The sequence below is a fragment of the Brachypodium distachyon genome, chromosome 3, assembly GCF_000005505.3.
Source record: "Brachypodium distachyon strain Bd21 chromosome 3, Brachypodium_distachyon_v3.0, whole genome shotgun sequence".
NCBI lineage: Eukaryota > Viridiplantae > Streptophyta > Magnoliopsida > Poales > Poaceae > Brachypodium > Brachypodium distachyon.
In genome coordinates this window covers 8,781,282-8,805,136 of record NC_016133.3, presented here as the reverse complement: position 1 = coordinate 8,805,136, position 23,855 = coordinate 8,781,282, and the positions used below count along the sequence as shown (strand labels likewise).

Genomic DNA, 23,855 nt, shown 5'->3' with positions numbered 1-23,855 from the left:
CAAAGGCTCGGCCAAAGGAAACAATATAAACCTTAATTTAAGAAACAGAGGGAGCATGCATAAATTGCTACAATCTTGCCAGTGATAAGCTTTAATGGAGAAGGAACACTAGAGAGGTCTGGAATTTTTCCTGAAGCTTCTCGCCTTTCTTCTTCATTCATACCTCCCTCAAGATGGTGCAAAGATATCTTGAAGCCCCATCTTGTCACACAATTTCATGAACTTCAGCACACACACTCCTTTACTCCCTCCGATTCTAAATTTTTGATTCAAATTTGCCCAGATATGAATGTATCTATTCTTAAAAGGCGTCTAGATGCATTTAATATTTTGACAACAATCTAGGATCGGAGGGAGTAGTTGGTACATCAGCTAACTGGTCTCCTTATTTGACAAAGTTTACTTGAAGACTCCTTCATCTAACTTCTTCTTGATAGTGTATCTATTTCAACATGCTTTGTTCTGTGATGATGAACCAGATTGTTAACAATCCTTGTAGTGACTTCGTTGTCACAGACTCACGGGAGCGTATGTTATGCACTAACGGCTTCATGTGTACTCATGTACTAAGTCATGATGAGCCGTCCGATTTTCAATTTGTGGCTCAGATGTGGGCATTTGCTATTTTGCATTTAGACCCTTCAGTTTAGTTGAAATCAATGCGCGGTACACACATGAGAGCCCACCCCCACCTTGAAATCAACGCGCGGGCCTCCCTCCAGCTCCGCCATCCCTTCTAGTTCTCCGCACAAGGCGGCGAGGCAGCTCGCCGGCCGCCTAGAAGCGCCGCAACGAGGCCGGACGCCCCGCCTCCCTCCACCGCACGAGCAACGCGCCGTCTCACTCCCTGCATCCGGGTTGTGCCGGCGACTCCGCCGACCTGCGTCACGGGAGCCTTGATTGCCGACGACCTGCGTGGAGGTCGGAGCTGCTAGCTCTCCCTCTCCCTTCGAACCAGTGGCCTAGCTGCCAGATCCCGTTGCCTCCATCAGGCCGGGTCCCTCGGGCCGCGCGCCTCCTCCGTCAGGCCAGATTCGAGTTTCAAACGAATCTCATTGAAAATTTAAAGATACGCCATTAAAATCCAAACGTGCAATTATTTCATTGGTACGTCATTTAAAATTTATGCATATATCATTGATCTTTTATTGAGAAGTCATTGAAAATTTGTCAACATAAATAATTTCAATGATATAGCAATAAAAATAATGAAAAATATTTAATTGGTATTGTGTAGAAATCGGATTGAAATTCTAAATGGGGTAGACTGCAGGCTGACTCTAACAAAACTGAAGGGTGGAAATAAAAAATGCCCACTTGCTGAGATTTTCTTACATCTGGACCACAAGTTAAGAATCTTGTGGCTCAGGATGCCTTAGGGCATGACTACACATGAAGCCCTTAGTGCATAGCATACGCTCTCCAGATTCACAACAGAGTCGAAGGGGTGCACCATCATAGTGTTTAAGTTCATTTAAATGTATCTTGTGCCACAAACAATTCATGTAGTCCTCACGCCATTGTTCTGAATTTTGCTTCAGTATTAGATCTTGCTACACTTTGCTTTTTGCTCCTGCATCCCACCAGGTTACGACTAACAAATATACAATGACCTGATTTAGACTTTCGGTCATCCAAGTACCCAGCCCAATCAGCATCTGTATAGCCTTCTGTGTTCAAGTGTCCATGATGTGAGAATATAGGAGGACTTTTTGAGATATCTTAAGACTATCTACGGAGTCTAAGTGGCTTGATCTAGGATAATGTGTACCTAATTACCACTCACCGCATATGCTATGTATGTTTGTGTGTGTGACAAGTAGATTAAGTGCGGGGACCTTAATCTAATGACCAAGAGCCCCATCCGTGTATGTTGTACTAGTCCCATGATAAGTAGCTAGTAGCCTAGTACACACTGATCAACTTGGTAACATAATGAACATCTATAACTAAATAAATACTTACATGTCAATGCATCATGAAGTCGGGGATCTAAAGTTACAGCCCAGAAGAGCTGAGATACACCAGAGTCTTGCAGTGAAAACACCAAAACAACTTCAGAGCCCAACGGTATGCCAAACCCAACAGGCACCCGGCTGGGGTTGCCTCCTAGTTCCCATACTTATCGTCATATCCGTTGATGAAGTTTTGATCTTCTAGGGTCTAGCCACATCAACAAGCCAGGTGCGTATACATTGAATGTACTCGTAAGCATCGTACTCCTTGTTCCCACCATGTCTCAGGACTGCACAAGTCAAGTCCAAGTCCATGTGCTATTTAGAGCGCATCATATATGCTTCAGCATAACTAAAGTACTAAGCATCCTCAATCTCAACTACGGACACATGGTGGGAACAAGGAGTACAAGATAATATGGCCTCTTCAGACTTTAGTGTCTTGTTGTCTTCGGGCATCGTTTCCATCCTTCATCTCTTCACGACTTCAACTTGGTTTCCTCCCTACTATTGTGCCTGCGATCAGACCGCGAAAATGATCAAGGAACCCTCCTCTGTGTACCCGGGTTTCTCACCTCCATGGAGTTCTGCGAATGGCAAGGGGTCAGTCGGTGCTGCTTGTCAAACTTCATGCACTAACCAACGCAATTAAAAGAACGATTTGATGGAAATGCTAGGAAATCTACTTATACAAGTCAAGAGGCCAATACATGGATGGAGGGAGTAACAACAATTTTTAAGATAAATTGTGAAAGTCAATACTAGAACTTGAGACATTTGGCCCTGATACAAAAAGGAAGAGGATATATGATATACTTAACACAAACCTTCTCACATCCGAAAATGCGGGGGAACTGAGACTCGAACACACGACCTCAGCTCTGACACCATGTCAAACTTCATGCGCTAGGTAACGCACCAAAAGACTGATCTGATGGAAAGGGCTAAGCAATCCACTTATACACTTCAACACTGCTCGCCCAAGTTATTATGGTACAACCACATGCCTTTCATGTGAAGGGCTTGGCCTACTAACTTGTTTGGGACCGTTGGTCAAACCCCGCTGGCCTTAGAAGAGTTCAAGGGTTGAAGCTTCTTGATGAGGCTACTCTCTGTTGCGTAGTTAGTACCTCTACACAAAGATGGGCCTTCATCTACCTAGTTGTGTCGTTGATGCGTCCAAAAAGTGAGAGCTTTTGTGGCGTTGTATTCTGATGTGATGTTGGGGCGCTCACTTGTAGTGAAGGTTTCCATCTAGCAGGTTCACTATCAGAACTAGATAGGCGAAAACGCCTCATTAATTGTGATATCCTGTTGGTACATCTTGTGTGGTGTACTCAATTGTGACTTAAGGGAGATTCACATCTTGTCTGTAAGTCGTACAACCTCTACGGAGTGTTAAAACTATTCGAATAGTCACGTCCTCGGTCATGGACACTGGTTAGGCCACACATTGTTAAACTTGTTTTCAAATGGTTTACAACGTTATGAAAGATGAAGGACAACGTGAGTGTGCTCCATTGGGTCGGGGAAAAATGGAGAATATTTTGCTAGTTGCCAAATGGAGAATAGTGATTAAATGTAGGATCATGTAGGTGCTTGTTCATATTGTTATATATGATTATGTTACTTAGTTATTGTCATTTTCTTAAATGTTCAATTCACCGCTTTTACAACTTACTTATGGCATTGCAAAATAAATTATGTAAATGTTGAAACTAGTCTAGAGTCACTCATTTGTACTGAGATATATCTGTTATCACTCATAAAGCAGAACTCCATGGAGGTGAGAAAGCCGGGTAAGCAGAGGAGAGCTTCTCGATCATTTTCGGTCTGATCGCAGGCGCAGTAGTAGGAAGGAAACCAAGGTGAAGAGACGAAGGATGGAAACGATGCCCAAAGACTACAAGACACCTGAAGGGGCTTGAGTTGAGATTGAGGATGCTTTAGTTATGCCGAAGCATACATGACGGACTTGACTTGTGCAGTCCTGAGACATGGTGGGAACAAGGAAGATGCCTATGGACACATGTTTGAATGAAGAATTTACAAGGTTCTTGAAATCTCAGCTTCGCGGGGCTGCATTCTGTGGTCAGGAGGAAATGAGCTTCACCTGTCAAACTATTCGGGATGTGTACGTAGTTGTTCTGCAAAGACTACATACTGGCGTTTTCTTTGCCATCGTCGATCCACTTGTACAACAATGTTTTTTTTCCTTGCCACCGTTGATCTATTTGTACAACAATACTCCTTCCGTCCAACAAATGATGTCTAACTTTGACTAAATTTGAGTGTATGTATACACTAAGACATGTCTAGATACATCCAAGTTTTAACAAACTTGAGACATCTTTTGTTGAACGGAGAGAGTATTATTTTCGAGGCATTGTAAAACAACCTACACTTGCAATTATTGTTTGGATGGAAAGAGGGTCAGGTCAGATTCCTTGGATGGAGGAATGTCAAACTGCGCAGTCTGCACCCACCCTTCCACTTGCAAATACAAAGTGATTCTCGTCGCATCACGAAGACATCAAACAACTCCCTAACTACCAGTATGCATGCGTTTAGCAGACAGAGGGGAAAGTCAATGGTAATCGCATCGTGTGAACGCACGTCTCGTTCTTAATTCAAGTCGCGCGGGGAATGGGTAAAGATACCTCTGTTTGAGACAAATGAAATGTATAAATACAAGTGTGGAGCCGTTCATAATTCCTCATCAGCTTGTGCTAAAACATGGAAAAAGCGTTGCCTGGTAACTGCCCAGCTGCCGTCCCGCCGGCCACTCCAGGCGCTCCAGGTTTGCCATATCCCACTGCCTGAACGTTTTCCTTTTCTTAATCAGGGTGTAGGTTGATCTTGGCTAATTCGTTTCTGCTTGAGCTTACAGTTGCGCCGCCGTCGCCGATTGGTCAAGGTGAGCACGGACGACACGGTGCTATTAGCCCAACCCCTGATAAACGAAAGCCAGGCGGCCGGAATAACGCTGTCATGGAGGATACGTCGCAGGCCACCTTTGAGCCCTCTCCTCCAGCTGCTCTAGTCTGCGACCCTCCGGCTGCTCCAGAAAGCGATCCTCCGGCTGATCCAGCCGATCCAGGTAGAGATCGATCATATTGCCACGTTACTACCGCGCGCTCACTTCTCTGTGTTAATTTCTGCTAAGTAGTTTCTCTCCTCGGTGTTGCCCACAGTTGCGCCACCGGCTACTCCTCCTATGGACCCTGACGATGAGAGCAGGAGCGGAGCGGAGAGCCGTATTGTTGATAAACCACGCGACCGCGGTGGCCGTGGCCGCTAAGCTGTCGTGTACGTTCGTCGAAGCCATCGCCGGCCAGACGACATGTATAAATCACCCAGCCTCCTCGTCCAGAGTGTGCAAGCTTGAATCACCAATTGTTGTCGCCCTACATGCGAGAGCAGGGCAAATATTTCTGCATTGATGTATTTCTGGTCTAAAATAGTACATGTACATTTCTAAGTTCAATGAAGACATGAATATATTGTTGTGAACTCGTGAGGCTTTTTACGGTACAATTTACTAGTGTCATGAAGAGTAGTAACGGGGTAGGGTATTCTAGGAATTTCACATTTCTTATTTTAATTTTATTTTCGGTAAAATTAACCAGCCCCCACCCAAGTAGATCGTCCGACTGTCTCAAAGCTCACACATGTAGACACGTAGAGAGAAGAGCAGAGATCGAGATTGGCCGTCGTACTTAACGGCAGTCCGCCGGCTTGTCCACTGATCCACTCCGTCATCCTCTTCCATGCCCTCTTCTTAGTTGTTGATTCGCCTCGTCCTTTTACCCAATCCTCTGGTTGTTCAAACGACCGAAGATGCCTTCTTCGCCAATGAAGGATAGCAGCTTCCTATCATCTTATGCCTAATTGCCTGGATCCTAACGGTCCCATGGCATCACGGGATTTGTTGCCAAATTAATTGCTTCCTATGCCCATTTTCCCCCTCAAGGACAAATATTACCCCACGGAAGGAATAGTATATTTTGATATAGGCCGTTCGATCACCTCCAATGGACAGCTCATATCCTTCTGTCCATACCGTACGTAAAAAGTCTCTTATTCTCATGTTATCGGTGTGAAAATCTTACACGGAAAAAACATGACAGGTGCAATGTAAACAATTGAGATCTTTGAATTTCCAAATTGGATTGCTATTCACTCTAGGAGGGTATTGACAATGGATTTTACGTTGAGTTTCTTGAGGTCAGTGTAAGACCGACCGCCACCAACAAACATGACAGGTGCTCCAGATATGAAGATGCTATAATCCAATCAGAAGAGCGTGCTTCCTTAATGGAAAAAAATCGACCATATTCTCATGGATACTCTCTGTATGTTCCAAGAACATAATGCATGAGCTTATACCGCCCTAACAGTGTAGACGAATGCCTAAGCTGAGACTCTGCTGCCAGCAGCGGTGGCAGGAGACGATCTAGCTAGGCAAGGAGGGAGGATCAGGGCGACTCTGTGAACAAGAGGAGTAAGTAGAGGCAGGGTAGAACGGTGCTTATTAGCTGGCAAATTGCGACGCGAACGAGAGAATAAATTATAGTTGTCATAGGGAAAAAGTTCAGTTGCTCCCGAGCGCACTGCGTCTCATTCTACAATGGAGAGTTCATTTTCACATCTCAGAGAGAGATAGATAGATAGATAGAGAGAGAACGTCGTCTCCATGCGGCGGCGACGCTATAGCCATGGCCTGAGGTGCATGGGGCGTCATATGCAGCAGTCATGGAATCAGTTATGCCGCCGCCATATGCGAGCTCCACATGATGCAGCCACATACGAGGCCACATGGGGATGCGATATGGAGCCGTGCTGGGAGCCCCGACATCATGCCACTGCCATATGCAACCTCAACATGGTCCGCCATGGATTAGAGCTGCCATCTGCAGTCTCGATGGAACAAAGCCACCGCCGCTTGGGACCGTGCGCTGGACCTTTGCCGCTGGGCCTGGCCCTCCGCCGCAGCCTCCACCGCCGCGGGCACGCCCCGCCATGTATCTCCGAGTCTCGGAGGGAAGGGAAGAGATGGGGGTAGACCATGGGCGGAGGCACCGCCCGGCCACCCTGGTCAATTGCCCGAGCTGGCTGGCTCTGAGTAGTATGCAATTAGGATTAGTCAAAACAGGAGAAAACTCATCACGTGTCCTTGTTAGCCCGGGCAAAATCAATCTTGCCCAGGCTCTGGCTAAGTCCTGGTCCGCCCATGGGTTAGACGGCCTCATAGGAGAGAGGTTGGGGAAGAAGGAAACAATTTTCATTGTGTTGTATGGGGCGCAGATCTCAAGCCACAGCGGATGGATAGGCCTATCACTTAAATCGAAAGCACAGATTATTGTGGGCCAAGGGTTTTCCCGGCCCCGTGAACTGCCTGATTGCTTTTTGCCGTGCAGCCGTCGGCCGTGAGGCCTATGAGCATCCTATACCGTCCCATCTAGTATAAGATAGGAAATTACCCACCTACTAGTAGGCTTCCCTGCTGCCATACTTTCTCAGTCGAGAATAGTGGAAAACGACAAAACTAACCTAAAGGCGAATTTGTTTTTGAAAAATAAACTCCACGCGGAAGAAATTCACAAATCTACTATTTTGCTTAGTGCTTGAGGGACCGGTGCTATGCTCCTGCCAACGTGGCCAAACGGGGCTAGCCCGTCTCCACCAACGGTTATGCGGAGGGACTCAAATTTCCCTAAGTCCTAGCATAGCTCCTTAGGCTTGGGCGCTATGCCCAGAGTTGCTGTTGTTGTCGCGTGGTGCTGATGAGGCAGTCCCTATATGCCAAGAGCGTGGGGATGATTAGGCAGCAGATGGTGAATAGTCCGTGCCGCGAGGCGAGGGACCTCACGCGAGGTATATATATCTGACTTGTGTTTTGTTCTTATCTATCTTGTCTCATGCGCATGCATGCACATACGTACATACTCTCCTCGATACATGATAAGTGTCTCAAGCATTTAGTACAAATCGGAGGGAGTACGCACTTATGATCCAGGGACAAATCGACAACAAGGGCCTGCCTATCCTTGACTTGTGGCCGGCGCAATCGACAACAAGGGCATGCCTATCCTCGACAACAACGGTGAGGAGAACACCATTGCGACGTCGCTCGTGGCTGGGGCAGGGCTCATCATCCCGTGGATCATCATGCTCCCGGGGCTCGTGTTCGACGCCGGCACGAGAGACTACGTCCAGCTTCTGTGCAGCCTCAACTGCAAGGCCGACCAGGTGAGCAAGTTCGTGCCGGACGACGACCCAGACCTGATGAGCAGTTGCGCAGACAGATGACGCACCTGGCAGCTGGGACTTCGAGCTTATCACCTGGGATAGCGAGTCCCACATGGTGAACAGCCCAGTCGCCATCACCTAGCTAGGAGGACAACAACAACAGTTCTGGGCATGGCGTCCTGCCGTTGGGCGCGAAGGTAGTGGCATAGCACCCAAGCCTAAGGCGCTACGCCAGGACTTAGGTGGTGTGTGAGTGTGTGTGTGGGGGGGGGGGGGGTGGGGCGGGGTACACATATAGCTCCGCCTATTGATAAGATGAGGCAAGTCTCAAGTACATCGAGCGCATCATGGAATGCCCGGACGAGGTGCAGCTTCACATCATCTCTGAGTTCCTGCCGTAGAATTCAACCTTCGGGTGGGTGGGGGCGGTGCCCTCTTCCCCCACCCCTCACCCCTACCCACGGGCATACACATAATTCTGCCTATTAATAAGATGAGGCAAGTAGTAATACCACAAATAAACATTCCTTGGGTATGAAGCATGGAATTACCTAACAAAGGGGACAATTGATTACCATTCACTTTCACAATATCACTACTAATGCAATTAAGTAGCATTCCAAGATTGAAATCACCCAAGAAAATCAACTAATTATTCCGGCGACGACCCATTCAGTGCAAACTATCATTGTGCGATTGGGATTGAATTGATTGATGGCAGACCAAACTATCTTGATGTTAGGATCCTTAGCTTCCGATTGAATTGATTAAAGCAGTAGCAAGGCCAAACTATAATCTGAATTTGTCAAAGGAAATAGTTATATTTAACTTTAGGGTAACTTATCTGGACGAAAATAACATTTTCAAAACTTTTGATTTGACGCATCTATACATGAATTGCTATGTACTGGGAGCTAGTTGCTCATAATTTGATTTGATGCATCTATGCATGAGTTGCAGTGTTCTTGATGAGATTTGTTACTGCGGCGATTCATGGCTGAAAGTGGGTGCATTTCTGGAATGCTAGAACGAACAGAGGAGGATGAAAACAGAGAGGTCGGGTTTGGGAAACGATCGGACGGGAATGGGCCAGGAGGATCGGGTGGAGATGGGCCGGGGGGAGGGCAGAAGAAAAGGGCCCATATTGTCGGAAGAGAGAGCTGTATGTGCGCAACACTCAGCATCCTAACATTTAGGTATAGAAGATTAGGTAGCAATGCACAGCTACCTTATTAGTCGTAACATTCATTGAATCAAATTGCACCAGCCTTCCACTAGCAAAATACAAAATGATTTTCTTATAACACAATACCGTATTATGTACTCCTTCAATTTCAAAATGTAGGGCATGTAACTTTTGTTGATGATCAAACGTTCAAAAATTTGACCAAACTTATAGCAAAAAATATTACTCCCTCCGTCCAAGAGAGGATGGCACGGAGTTATTTTTGTGAAAACCCCTCTCGTTTTCTCCGACAAGCATCGTCTCACTCTGTCCTGCTCCGTTGCGCCTCGCCCATGCCGCACCGCGCCGGCCACCACGCCTCGCTCGCACTGTGCCGCCCCCCCCCCCCCCCCCCCCCAAGCAAGATTGAGGCGGCTCGGTGGCTCCTCCACCTTGGATTCGATCTGGAGGGCATGGGGACGAGTGAGCCGATGAGGTGGTGATGTGATGGACGAGACTTCCACCTTTGTCCTCCATGGCAGCGCGGCACGGAAGTGGGTGGTTCGGCGACCGGCGGGCCATCTTCCTCGTCGTTCCCCATCTCCTGCAAGCTTCGTTTTGGACAGGAAATCTGAGTGCTTTGATCTGTATATTTGTATCACAAAAGAAGGCCTTTTATCTGACCAACTTCGATATACGATATCAGGTGAATACAGCTTCTCGTTGATACTCATGAAAATACTTTTTGCTGGTAAATTTAACCTGTTTCTGCTGGTAAATACTTCAAGGAAGTTGTTGAAGGGGATGATGGCGAGTTGGAAGGGGAGATGGGGTGTCAACTGCCTAGAGCCATTGGTAGAGTGGAATTATGGCTCAGGGGTACCATGGCTCCAGGGGTCCTTTGACGTTGGATCCTGATCGCAGGAAGAGGCCTGACAGGTAGTAAATGCCGGTAGTTGGGCTAATGTTCTCCTAATTACCTGAGGCTAATCCGTTTCCCAGGCTGGAGGTACAGAATCTTTTTGAATTCCTGGGCCGTATTTCGTTCCATTGCGAAGTACCGCAAGTCCGATGTGGCCTTGATTAGATTCGAACTCCACGATGAAACACTGATTGTTCACTTTCACAGGATGTGAGACGGAGCGCATGGACAAATAGGACGAACGATAGCTGCCTAGAAAACATTGGGAGACTTTAGATGACTTTTCAACCTCTTTAGCTGGATGATTTGGTTCGAATAAATGGAGTATTGTTGTGTCCATTCCCATGCAGTATGGTGTGCAGGGGGAATCATGTGTAATGAATTTTCTATAAGGAAAGTGAGAGTAGTTTGGTTCCCCATGCTTGTGTTTCAACACCAAAAATTTTGACATACAAAAAATCTCGCTTGGCATTACTTGTATCTTCACGAATGGCAAACCTTTCTTTTTTTTGGTCGCACGAACATGAAGTGTGGAATAAGTGTTTGCCGGCGATGTTGAAGTCACCACCTTCATAACAATTTAATTTAAAAGAATAGGATGATAGAAAAAATCGGGGGAAAAAATCAGTTCACGCAGTCGTCAGTTATTTTAAGTTCCAACAATTCTCGGAAATAAAAATACAAAAATAAATTCTTGCGCGTGAAAAAAGAATTAGTCCTCGACCGTCTGAACGAACTGATCGGGCAAATAACCGCTGTTGCACTTAAGGTGTAGGAGGTCATATATACAACATGTAAATGGGAACTACTCCATTAATTCCTGTGTGCAAAAGGTTAGGCTAGTTAGCGTCCCACACAGTGCCGAAATAATTACAGTCGCCTAAAGCCACACGCTGCTTCCCTGCCTCCCTGGTAATATTCAATTCACAACGACGCACGCCCAACTACCCGGCTGACACGCATTTAAGTTAGTCGCCTGATCCTGTACCCAGCTTAGCGCTAATGATGCGCTGGGCCGGTGGGGAGGTGATTAGCACCAATCTTATTGTCACAGACGGACGGCATCGAGCCCCTGGAGCCGTGGCTACCTTGTGCAGCGGAATCTTTTCGAGCCATTGGCTTCTTGGAGGCATGGAGATTGCCTGGTGTTGCGCCATATGTATTCTGCCTATTCTTCTCCAAGCTTGTTGCTTATACCTTCCTCTACTGGCTGCCATTCTATATTCGGAACAACGGTACGTGCTCATACTCTGTTAGTTGATCCTGCAGCAACAATTTTTAGTTGATCCTGCAGTAACAATTGCAAAATATGACCTTGTTTTGTGCTGTCCTGCTTACTTTTGTAAAATCAGTGAAATTGGGTAAAAATCAAAGCATGGATTAGTTTTTTGTATCACTCACAGGATGACCATCTGAGCTTCAAATTTAATTTGATTGTAAAATGATCTTTGGGGGGAAACAATGGTGTTGTCTATAGCTACAGCAGTAAGTTCTGGATACTTGGGAAATGTAGCGTGCTCTAGTCTTGCGCACTATTGGCAAAATTAATGTGGGGAATTCTTTTTTATGATTGAACAGATCGCTAGCTTCCTGAATGATTGGTTTGATTAATGGTGATGATAATAAAATATCTGAGTGCCCCAGTGTTTAATGTGCTGCAGTATTATGCAAATGTGTAATACAATTGACAGTGCTACTGTTAGTATGAAGTACCATACATTGTTAACTGCTACTGTTAGTAATACAATGATACTGAGCAGTTTACAGTTTACATTGCAGTGATACTCAGCAAGTAATACCATACACAAGTATATATTCTCGTCCTTTATCTACTTCACATTTTCTTTCTCAACCTTTCCTTCTTCTATACGTACTTTGGTTTCTGCAAGTAAGTCTGCTGTGATAAATGGTAGCCTGCCTTCTGCGCTCCTTACTCTTGTGCGGGAGGTCGTAGCCTATTTCTTCTCCCACTTAAATAGTTTCTACCATACAATACTGTAATGTCTATTTCTTCTCCCACTTTCATAGTTTCTACCATACAATACTGTAATGTCACGAAGCTAAGAGCCAGCTTGTGGACATTGTAGTTATTGTATTTTTCCTCCACACGCTCTATCAGTTCCTTGATACTTGCCGGTGCTCTAGTCTCTGTGAGTGACTGGAGGGACCTGAAGAAGCATAGGTCGAGGACATTCATGTCCGGACTGTTTGGAGGTTGCTATATCAACTTTATGTCTAGATCACTCTCTTCTACGACCTGTCGAAAAACATCATCGTTAGGAAGAAGATGAGGTTTTGCGTTATCTTGTTGTATGAGGATTGTTCTTCCTACATCCTCGTCTGGCCACCGGTCTTGGATCGCTAGAATTACTCTCTCGCAAAAGATAGTAGTTGTTGTTTATCCTAGTCATGGAGAACCATTTTCGCCGATGTGGACGACATTGTCCATTTTCTTGAAGAAAGGATAAGGAGTTGTCAACCCATCGACGAGGTGCTCGACACTGAACTCCAGTCTCTTAAGCTTGTTTGCTGGCGTCATCGAAGGCTTCAAGTAGTTACTGTGTCGTGATATATCACTGAACTGGAACCTTAGGTGTAAGGTTGAGTGGCTCACACCCAATAATCTTGCTAAACCTCGAATGTCCTCCTTTTGTTGAGTGGTATTGTCAGTACCCGGCAGATCCAGATCTTTCTTTTTTCGACCAACATTACATTTCTTCTTATTTGATACGCCAACTTCTTCACCTCGTGCAATCTGCGCCAGGGCTTTGGCCCATATCCTCTCAACTGTCTGTACACTTGTATTCAGCATGGATGCAATGAGATACTTGTCCTGTGCTTGAATTTCTCCATCTCTAGTCCTGATTACCTCCAAAGCAAAATAGACACCATGCCTTTGCTCATTTGTCAATTCTACTTTTGGATGTCCTTGAGCATCAGTTTCTTATTGAGCATCCAAATCTTGAGCAGCTTCTTCTTGAACATCCATATCTTGAGCAGCATCGTCTTGAGGAATCTCATTCAAATCGAGAACAACAGCAGCTTCTTGAACATCCATATCTTGAGCAGCATCTTCTTGAGGAATCTCATTCAAATTGAGAACATCAGCTTCTTGAACATCCATATCTTGAGCAGCATCTTCTTGAGAAATCTCATTCAAATCGGGAACAACAATAGCTTCTTGAACATCCATATCTTGAGCAACAACTTCTTGAGCATCCATATCTTGAGAAAAAACTTCTTGAGCATCCGTATCTTGAGCAACAACTTCTTCTTGAACAACATCTTCTTGAGCATCCGATTGGGGGCATGCCATGGTTCTGTTTGAGAACTCAGCCTCGTAATTCTTATGTAGCTCAGTACACATTCCTGTAAAAGAGCGAGATTGGGGCACGACATGGTTACTTTTGAGAACAAGAATACAACATCTTCTCGAGAACGGTAGCTTACCATGTACCAGAGGTTCAGAGAAGCTGTCCTTTCGGTGCATCCTGTTATATTTCCACATATCCAATGCTCTATGAGGTAGCTTCTTCCTTTTGGAAACCAACTTACATAGTTTGTCAACATAAATTTGTTCCTTCATATAGTTGTGCAAGAGAATAAAATTTACTTGACATGACGAATTTTTCCTTGTAAGTCAGGGCCAATTTAAACTTATGCATTGGAGAGCACAAATTGATCATCAAATTTCAGCATTGCCTTGAGGTAGGAGATGATTCAAGAAAGAATATAGGTCCCGAGTTCAAATTTGACCTGCTGCATAATAAAAAGATCATATTAGTCTAGATTTGTTGTTGTTCTTATCCTACAGAGATGTATCATAAAAGGTTAATTGTGTCATTATTTTGTTAGTAGTGGTAGTGGCAGGCACCGCAAGTGCATGCCTGCATGTATGTATCAAGTTAAAGTTCGCACATGGATTCATTGGTTTGTATAGCTTCAGTTTAAATTCAGTGTGTACTTGCTAACCGCAATATGTCAAGTAACTTGGATCATCAGGGGAGCCGGCTGCTATGGACAATGGTGGACCATCAAAGTTCCCCACTCCCTTGTGTCGTTCCCTTTCTCCAACCAGGTAACAAAGCACGATTGGTGTAGCTATTATCTGTCAATCACTGTTTCATGTGAACAAACATGTCTAGATTGCTCACTTGACAATAGCTGCAATATTGATTGGTAAAAACCTCCTTGAGAGCTCGCGACTTGAGTACATGCAACCATAACCAAAGTCATGTCCACTTCCCGTTGTAGTAACGCCCATGAACGGAGCCAATGGGTACATTGAAAGATAACCTGCAAAAAAGATGGAGATTGTCGGTTATGATTAAAAATAATCTCGTTCCTGCATAGCCAAATCGACCAACAAAGCGCGGTCGCACCTACCAAAATCTTAGCTCTAAAATTATTGCCTATGCCATGTAGAAATTACCAAAATATTTGATATGCTACGTGGCGGGCGAAGATTAGACGCCATTTGAATGGTAGACCACACAGAACGAGCAAACTGACAGTCGAAAAAAAGGTGCTTGATTGTCTCATTGTGAGAGCAAAACACACACTTGGAATCACCATGCCAGTTTCTTTTTAATAAATTATCTTTTGTGAGAATCACCCCACGACGTAGTACCCACATAAAAACTTCACCGTAAAGCGGAACTTTGAGTTTCCGAAGTTTTTGATTCATCGGAGGAACACATGTATTGACTAAAGCATGGTAGGACGAGCTGACTGTAAAAGACCCAGACTGATGTAAATTTCATCGGAATACATCTAGGTCCTGAGTCAACTGGATCGCATCTAGACGAGGGACCAACCGATTCCATGCCTCAAGCTTGGGACCAACCAAGTCTCTCCTAAATGAAATATTAGGAGGAAGGACTCATGACTTGAGCTATGGTATCATGCTTGTTGCGGACAATTCCATATAGTATCGGGTACTGATCCCGAAGGGGACGATTGCCTAACCAAATGTCCTCACAGAATATAACCTGACCCCCGTCTTTGATAAGAAAGGATCCAAAGCGGAAAAAAATCCCGCTTAACCTTCATTAGACCGGCCCATGATGTGGTTATGACTAACCACGTATTCGACTTGAGGATACCCACCATGGCCCAGCTGGGGGCCATCTAGAAGCCTACTACGACTCCAGGAGCCCAGATGCTTAATCTTGCGACTCAAAGATAAGGAAGCTTAATTATAGTATATCTCTCTGATGTAATCGACTTGGACTCCACCCGAGACCTAGCCTCCTGCATATATAAAGGACTAAGAGGGCGAGCCAAGATCATCTAATCTCTCGTAGAAGCCGTCTAGATGCACTCGCCAGATCCAATCTGAGCATTCTCGCCTCGACGGCAATCTTTTAATCGACTCATCAATACAGATCAGACAAGCAGGATGTAGGGTATTACCTTTCGAGGGCCCTGAACCTGAGTAAATTTTTGCCTCCCTCTGTTTGTTAGCTGACGGGTTCGCCAACCACTACAAGAATTTACGGGAATTATGACGTTCAGAAATAGTCATAATGGGCCAAAAATCCATCATCTAAAACATTTTATGACATTCCTGCTAATCGTGTTTGACCCGTGCTCATAGATAGTCGATCATGACAGAACGTCCCAGCCGTCACAAAGTTGGCCATCAATGACGGTTCTAGGCCGTCTCGATCCTTAGCAGGCCTTGGCTCCGCCCAACCCATTAAGGCCGGTCAAGCCGTCACTAATACAATGACATCAGCATTGTCAGACGTGAATCTAACGTTTAACACGTGCGTATGGACCTGTCAGAGGATGACACGTGGTTCACGAGTCAGCTTTTCATAGGCTCACGTGTCGATATTGCCGAGCTACACGTCTGAGGATCCAGCCGTGACACGTGTCGCCTTCCAATGAAACACGTGTCTTCTTCTTGTGAGAACACATGTCAGCATCCAGACGGGACACGCGTCGGCATCCTGACGGTCCGCATGTCAGCTTCTTATTTGGCCACGTGTCCTCCTGTAGAGACACATGTCACTCGAGGCCCAAGAATTTGGCAGGCCTGTTAAGGATAGTTAGGCCGGCCCACGAGAATCAAGGTCCAGTAGTAAAGGGCCGGCCCATTTCTAATTATTCAGCAGGCCCTTTACGAATTATCCAGCCAGCCCTACAGTAATGGGCCGGCTCGTTGATGATTTTTCGAGCCAGTCCATTTACGGTTTGTCACCGGGCCTCAGAATAATGGGCCAGCTCATTTACCTTTTGACAACAGGCCTTCGAGTAATGGGCCGGCCCGTTCACGATTCTGTTCATCAGGCACAAGAGTGCCGGCACTTATATTTTTTTGTCAAGCCCAGTAGTACCGGGCCGGCCCAATAAGACAGGGCCGTTTACGGTTTGTTCATCCGGCCTAGTTGTTACGTGCAGGCCCGTGTATAATTTGTTTCTCCGGTCCGGTCGGTTACGCTCTCGTCCGGCCCAGTCGTTGAATGCATGGCAGCACGACGGCCCATGTTAGCTACAGCCTACATTGCGTTCGTACCTTACATGAGCAAGATAAAACTTCGTTAAGAAAAAAACTTGATGAAGATAAAACAGTCCACGACAGCCTTGAAGACTGAGCTTCATGACACCCAGCATACGTGATAATTACAACACATAGCTTTAGTATATACAAAGATAACACGGGTGCCATTGTCGTGAATGGCAAACGAACACAGCTTCAGGCAGGCAAAATAACAGCTCGACCATACACATGGACCATCCCACCTGCAGGCAATCAAAAAATAACAGTTCAGACATCGCACCACACGTGCTCCATGTTACCTGGATTTTCAATTTCTTGTTCTGAATTGTTTACTTCGTCCCCTAAATTCTGACCTTCTTGTTACAGGTCACTTGTTCTTCAGCAGGTTGGTACAGTTATTCTTTGCACTGGTAGTACTCAGCGGGTTGTTCTTCAGCAGATTGTTCAGCAAATCGAGGAAGAGCAGCGGCGCAACAGGTCGAGGAGGAGCAAACAGAGTAACAGGGCGAGCAGCAGCGCAGAGGAGGTCAGCAGCGCAGAGGCTCCTCTGAGCAGAGGGCCAGCGGGTCACGCGAGGAGCAGCGGCGAAGCAGAGAAGAGGAGGGCCAGCAGCTCAGCACCGGCGGCGAGGCGCTGTGGAGGACCAGCGGAGCAGAGGGCCAGCGGGTCACGAGCGGATCAGCGGCGAAGCGGAGTAAAGGAGGGCCTGCGGCTCAGCGCGCGGAGGCGCGCACGGGCAGAGTGCAGACCGACGGCGAGCGATGCGAGCGCCGCGATCCCAGCATGACGGGGGCGACGGTGTTCATTTTTTTTTTCGAAAAGGTGAATGCCCCGGTCTCTGCATTTGATGCACACAGCCAAATTTATTACGAAGTTTGTAAAAATCAGCCAGCGAAAAAGTTTATAAAAAAAATGCCTATGCATCATGTAGCAATAATTCTACTAGTGGACCGCCATCCATCCCGGCTGAAGATATTCCGAATAGCCGTCTCCAGACGGTTGCACTCAATATCCAAAGGCTCCCGTCGGTCTACAGGGAGAAGACAAGACCACAAACGGATACAGTGAGTAGCCCTGAAGATAACCTATAAAATATTAGCAGCTCTAGTTTTGTTAAAAACAATATCATTTTGGCAATTCCATTTCGGCAATTCCAAATAGTCCAACAAAAAGCAGAAACTCCCACCCGAATTTGAGCTTTTAGTTTTTTATCAACCTTGTTCGACCAATTTCCAAACATATTTATGACATTGTTGGAGGCGGCAAATTAAACGATACAAGGACAATACGCCATACAAGACGAGCATATGGACATGATATAAACAAGTGTTGGATAGTCTCTTCTAATCCACAAAAGCAACATTGTTTACACCTAGACCAATCTATGTGGCTTCTGACCTTGCCCCCGTCGTGTTTGCTGATTCCCGAAGGGAGGTGACCCCCGCGGGAGGCCTATGACGGCGAGCGGCAGACTGCCGGGATGCGGCGGACGGCATGGAGGACGGGGACGACAAGATTAGAATTTCAAATTTCAAATTGCAGACCAAATATTAAAGGTTTTGAATGAATTCAGGACTGTTTTGCTAATTTTACAATGTACTAGGGCGCGAAATCCTTTGTTGGACAGAGTGAATAACATACATAGTGTCAAATCAAGATATCATGTAAATATATTTCACAATGTATATAATGATACTCACTCCGATCCTAAATTGTTGTCGAAATATTACATGTATCTAGACCCTTTTTAAGAATACATACATCCATATTTGGACAAATTTGAGTCAAGAATTTAGGATCAGTGACATCATACATGTTGATTTCATTTGTTATGTGATCGGTCAAGACATTCAGGAAAGGAGGCAGTATATATTTATACTCTCGGCAAGTCAGAAGCAGCTGCACGTTTCGGCATCACGAAGACAGCAACAACTTCCAGTATGCATGCATGCGTTGACCAGAGCGAGAGGGAGAAGTCAATGGTAATCGCATTGTGTGAACGCATGTCTTGTTCTTAATTCCAGATTTCAAGTCGAGGAAAGTAAGCTCAGCAACTCTGCCTGTATGAGAACATCGGAAGGTATTAAATACTGGTCTGGACTCTGGAGGTGTTCACCAATCCTCATCGGCTTGTGCTCTGCATATAGCAAAAACATAGAATAAAAATGGTGCTTGTTACTTGCCCAGCTGCCGCCCCGCCGGCCACTCCAGAGGCGATCCTCCTCCGGCTGAGCCTCCAGACCTGATGATTATTGTTGTATTGTGTTTGTACGTGTGTTGATGATGTATCTATTTTGATTTCCTGACATACTGGTATACCTTTTCTGTTCGGGTTTACAAGGGCCAAATGGGATTTTATGCGAAACTTTTGCGAAACATTACTTTGGTAATACGACATTATCGTGACACAAAAGAGATATTGTTGTATTCGTATTAGAAAACTCTATCAATAGTATAACATTTATGTACATACATTTTTTTTGTAAAATTGTTCGTCAAAGTTCGGCAGAAAATTCAATGCAGACCTTATAAATCCATACGGAGGGAGTATAATTCAATAATATTGGATTCTGTCTGATATGTATCTATTCGTCGTATTTGTAACCTTTTCAAAATCGAAGGCATGTGATTTGTATATCTAAGAGCAACTCTAGCAGATTTCCTAAATGTAAGCCCCCAAATGCCTATATGGGTATCCCCTATAAAAATTCTTGCCCTAAATTTGTGTTTTCTACCGCAAACTCCCTATCTCACTCCTCATATTTCACTCTTCTAGTATTTTATTCAACCGATTTTCTAAACTTTCGTGTTTCAAACGACTTATTGATATAATTCAAATTCATATTATTTAAATCAAATCATTTTATTTTATAGCACTTAAATTAACTTATAATGCAGAGTATCATAATGATTATAATTTAATTTACATTTTTTTAATTAGCAGTGTGTCTTTTTACAACTATTCCACACAACCATATTAAACGGTTGTTCCCCTTTTCACCTTCTCACTCCCTTACCTTTTTCTCAAGCCGCCAGCCGCCTCTCCCCATCCTAAACACCGCCACTGGCTTTCGCATCCTCAACACCGCCGCTGCGTCAGCCTTCACGCCACTCGGCCATTGCCTTTCCCATCTCCTGTCCAGCAGCTCAACGACGCCTCACCCAGATCTGGCAGCGTCCCACTGCTTCCTACTGCTAGTTTCTCACGTCAGCTCCACAAACCGTACCGGATATCCGCCTCCTCGTATCACCATCGCTGGTGTCCGCTGGCGCCCTGCCGGTCTCTTCTTTCTCTGACGGTAAGTCTTCTCATATTCTTGTGATGTTGTCTTCCCTTTCCATGTCTTCTTCTTCGTCCAAGTCTTCAGATTTTTTGGCCAGCGACCGTACCTACCCCCGTCGAGCAGGCATTATCTTCAAGCTGGAATTGAGCAGCAGTGGTGGCCGAAATTGATGAGTAAGGAGCAGCCAGGGATGAGTTGAGTGGCGAAAGTTTGTTGGCATCTCTGTCCTTGTTGCAGGTTTGGCTTCGATGGTTGAATTTAGATTTTCTTTGTCCATGATGTGCTGCAGTGCATTATCGGATCTGACATGAGGGTAGGGCCGTCTCAAGGAATTGAATTGGGGACCTCGGAGCAAAATTGAAAATTTTGGTTTTGAAATTATGACCGAAAATGAAAGAAGAACACGGGGTTGTGTTTCTCATACAATAGCTTGACAAGCTGTGTAATAATGTCGCGTACCGTTAGTCACAAAACCGGTCAATTGATTAGACCTGAAAATGGAATTAATTGAATTGATCTTCAGTAAATCAAAGGAGACATATTACTGACCAGAGCGGGATTTGGATATTTGATCGGTTCAACTCAAATCGTCTGCCCTCGCCTCGTGCATATTTTTTTGCGGTCTCGTATAGAATTGACGTCACTTGTGGAGAGCGGAGATCGCAAGAGGCAAGGACGCGCGCAACCGTGCAGGGACAGACGGATGCAGGGCGACTTGTGAGATTGAGATAGGCAATCAGCGTGGGGGGGGGGGGGGTGAATGATTGCGCAGAAGCAAATTAAAACTTTATCCAAAAGTTCAAACCCTAAATCACCTTTGTGTCCGTGATAGTAAAACAGGCGTAACTTTTGATTGGACGAACCAAAAAATAAGTACGAGTATGCAAACGAAAGGTATTGAAATTATCTAACCAACGCAACAAGAATCAGCTCAATCAGATGTACCAATCAAAAGATATGATCAAAACAGTAACCGCTGACAGAAAGTTACGAGAATTAATCTATAATCGATTTCGAGGAATAACAAGAAAGATGGAGTAATCGCAATCTTTTCTTGATCTCGTGATAAATCTGCAGCAAAGTATTATGAACTCGTGACAAATATGCAGCAAAGTGTTAGAAAGATCTAGCACGAATAATCCACGAAGATCCGAGAATAACAAAGATGACACCGCCAACGAATTTCTTAATTGCAACGATGTCGATCGATTACAAAAGATGCAACCATGCATCCAAGAAATCTCCAAGAATTGATCTAGATCCAAAGCTCTGAGTTCCCTCACGTCCTTACTAAAACCCTAGCTAGGACGCGCTCTATTTATAAGGGAAAATTCGCGAACCTAAACCGAGTCCGAATCCAACACGAACTCCTCTGTCCCGGTCGTTATTCTTCCCGTGGGGCGCACATACAATCTCAGATTGATATGACTCGAAAAGTAAAGTTGTTCTCCTCAACGACGCGCACAACTTTCATGTGGACAACTTTTCCATCGGACACCATCTTCATGACGCTACTGTTTAATTTTTAAACAGCTCTCATCCCGCCACAGCTGGACCTACATGTCTTCACGTCGATGCCAGTCCATGCCATCAACTTTTCTTGTGATGACTTCAAAACTCGATCATCATGTGTCAATTATCTCCAATACCGTACATCTCCGGTATAAACAACGTACGACAAACCGGTGCCTCCTGGATCATCGTAATCTTCACTTTCATTGTTCTTTCGCACGAACGTCCCGCATGACATTGATTCCTCGACCTCAGCTTCTCCCATGCTTCGTCCCTCGATCCCGTCATCGACCACGTTCCTCTAGCTCCGGCAACACCTAAAAGCGAATACATAAATAACTAGTACGAGCACAAGTCCACGACTTGACTCAGGATAAGTTCCACACAACTCACGCCATGTTTTCACATAAGAAACTAATGAATCAACACACCACTAGCAAAGCACTTAGTCCAAACAAGATACAAGTCATCATATAAGTATCCATATTATCCAAAGTATCCGCATCAATATTTCACTTAAAACACTTGCCAATGTTACACATCACTTATGATTTCACAATCTCCCCCTTGATGAAAACATTGGCAACATTTCATAAACACCATACATTAAACATTGATTGGCATACACATTCACTTAACTCTCAGATTTTCAAGATTTGAAAAGAAAACGAGAAACATCAAAATGTTGGAGAAACACCAATAAAGTATGTATATGTGTTGAAAACTCTCCCCCTTTGACAATGAATTTCATCAAAATCAACACCAAAATATTTCCCGCGCTTCAAATTTTTTTTTTGTTTTTTTTGTCATATTTCATTTTTGTTTGTTGTAATGAGCATTATAAAACATCATGAACATGATAATTGTGCATCCAAATCATGTAAAAAGTAGTTGTACTCGACATGTATATAAGTATGATGTAATCTACACATGACTAACAATCAAGTATTGTTACGATTTATTGCAAGACATGGTCTCCCCCTATCAACTACATCAATACTTGAATACAAAATAGCTTGCAGCACATTACATTAAACATAGCACTTTATAAAAGCATAATATTTATTTTCATTAAATTTATATGCCAAGTCAATTCAACCTTGTCAAGCCTATATTTAAAACACCATGCCAAGCCTATGTCCAAAGTGCAATGATTAACAATCAGAACCTTAAGGCGAATGGTAAGCAATCAGAAGCTCAAGACAAAGGTTTCAATAAACACAACAACTTCCAAGTTCATACCAAAGTGCAATGGTAAGAAGTCTCGTGAAGATGTAGTGCGACATTGGCATATTTATTTAGTAAAAATTGCTTGACACCACCTGTCTTTGTATATTTGGAACCTTGATACCATTATATTTTCACCATTGCTAGTAATTAAGTATCCAAGACCAAAATAGTTAACAATGTTTAACCATGACAAAATTTAGTTCAAGTTATCATTCTTATTAGAAGTCATGTGATACACTATTCATACGAGCATACATATAAAACGACAATGTCCTCAAAACATAAACGTGGTTGCAAAAATGTCATTTCAGGATGGAATACAATGCTCATTACTTTTTTAGATTTTTTATTTATTGAAGATAAAAGATCGAAAAAGAAGCAACTGAAAAGATATTTTACATATCGTACAAGAAGAACACACTCCCCCTGAAACCATCCAGTATGATTTGATTACTCCAACTTCACCTCGAAGAAAAGCAAACTGAGAAGAATCCAATGGTTTAGTAAAAATGTCTGCCAATTGACGTTCAGTATCTATAAAGTTGAGCACAACATTTTCTTTTTCAACATGATCTCTAAGAAAATGATATCTTATATCTATGTGCTTAGTTCTAAGATGTTGCACCAGGATTTTAGCAATACATATAGCACTAGTGTTATCACAATAAAGTGGTACACTTTCTAAATTAACCCCATAATCTTTCATTGTAGCTATTATCCATAAAATCTGTGAGAAACAGCAAGCAGCAGCTACAAATTCACTTTCAGCAGTAGATTGTGCAACAGAACTTTGTTTCTTAGAAGACCAAAGTACTAAAGAGTCACCCAAAAATAAGCATGTACCAGATGTACTCTTTCTATCAATTCTACAACCTCCAACATAAGCATTCCGAAAATGCACGCAATGTAATACTAGAGGAAGCAGAAAGCCAAATGCCAAAAAATTGGGTGCCATGTAGATACCTGAAAATCCTTTTGACAACTTGTAGATGTGATGCGCGTGGGGAAGCTTCAAACCTAGCCTTGT

The 23,855-nt window shown here is 44.3% G+C and overlaps 2 protein-coding genes and 1 long non-coding RNA gene across 4 annotated transcripts; all 3 read left to right on the top strand.

Annotated features, from left to right (window-relative positions):
• The first annotated feature begins 4,606 nt into the window (after positions 1-4,606).
• Positions 4,607-5,470, top strand: LOC100827585 (vegetative cell wall protein gp1). The gene is made up of 3 exons (XM_003571167.4): positions 4,607-4,755; positions 4,846-5,055; positions 5,150-5,470. Exons 1-3 carry the CDS (start codon positions 4,692-4,694, stop codon positions 5,254-5,256), a joined length of 381 nt encoding a protein of 126 aa, XP_003571215.1. The 5' UTR covers positions 4,607-4,691; the 3' UTR covers positions 5,257-5,470.
• A 4,341-nt stretch (positions 5,471-9,811) lies between these two features.
• LOC104583993 lies at positions 9,812-23,602 on the top strand. Its single transcript, XM_024461350.1, has 6 exons — positions 9,812-10,078; positions 10,161-10,227; positions 11,413-11,529; positions 14,297-14,372; positions 17,169-17,328; positions 23,540-23,602. Exons 1-6 carry the CDS (start codon positions 9,908-9,910, stop codon positions 23,600-23,602), a joined length of 654 nt encoding a protein of 217 aa, XP_024317118.1. The 5' UTR covers positions 9,812-9,907.
• On the top strand, positions 12,412-14,265 carry LOC112271561. 2 transcript variants are annotated; one of them, XR_002964684.1, is made up of 2 exons: positions 12,412-13,819; positions 13,939-14,265. It is a non-coding gene; the product is annotated as an uncharacterized LOC112271561 (long non-coding RNA). The 2 variants fall into 2 exon arrangements; XR_002964685.1 differs by having other exon boundaries at positions 13,935-14,265.
• Positions 23,603-23,855: the final 253 nt, after the last annotated feature.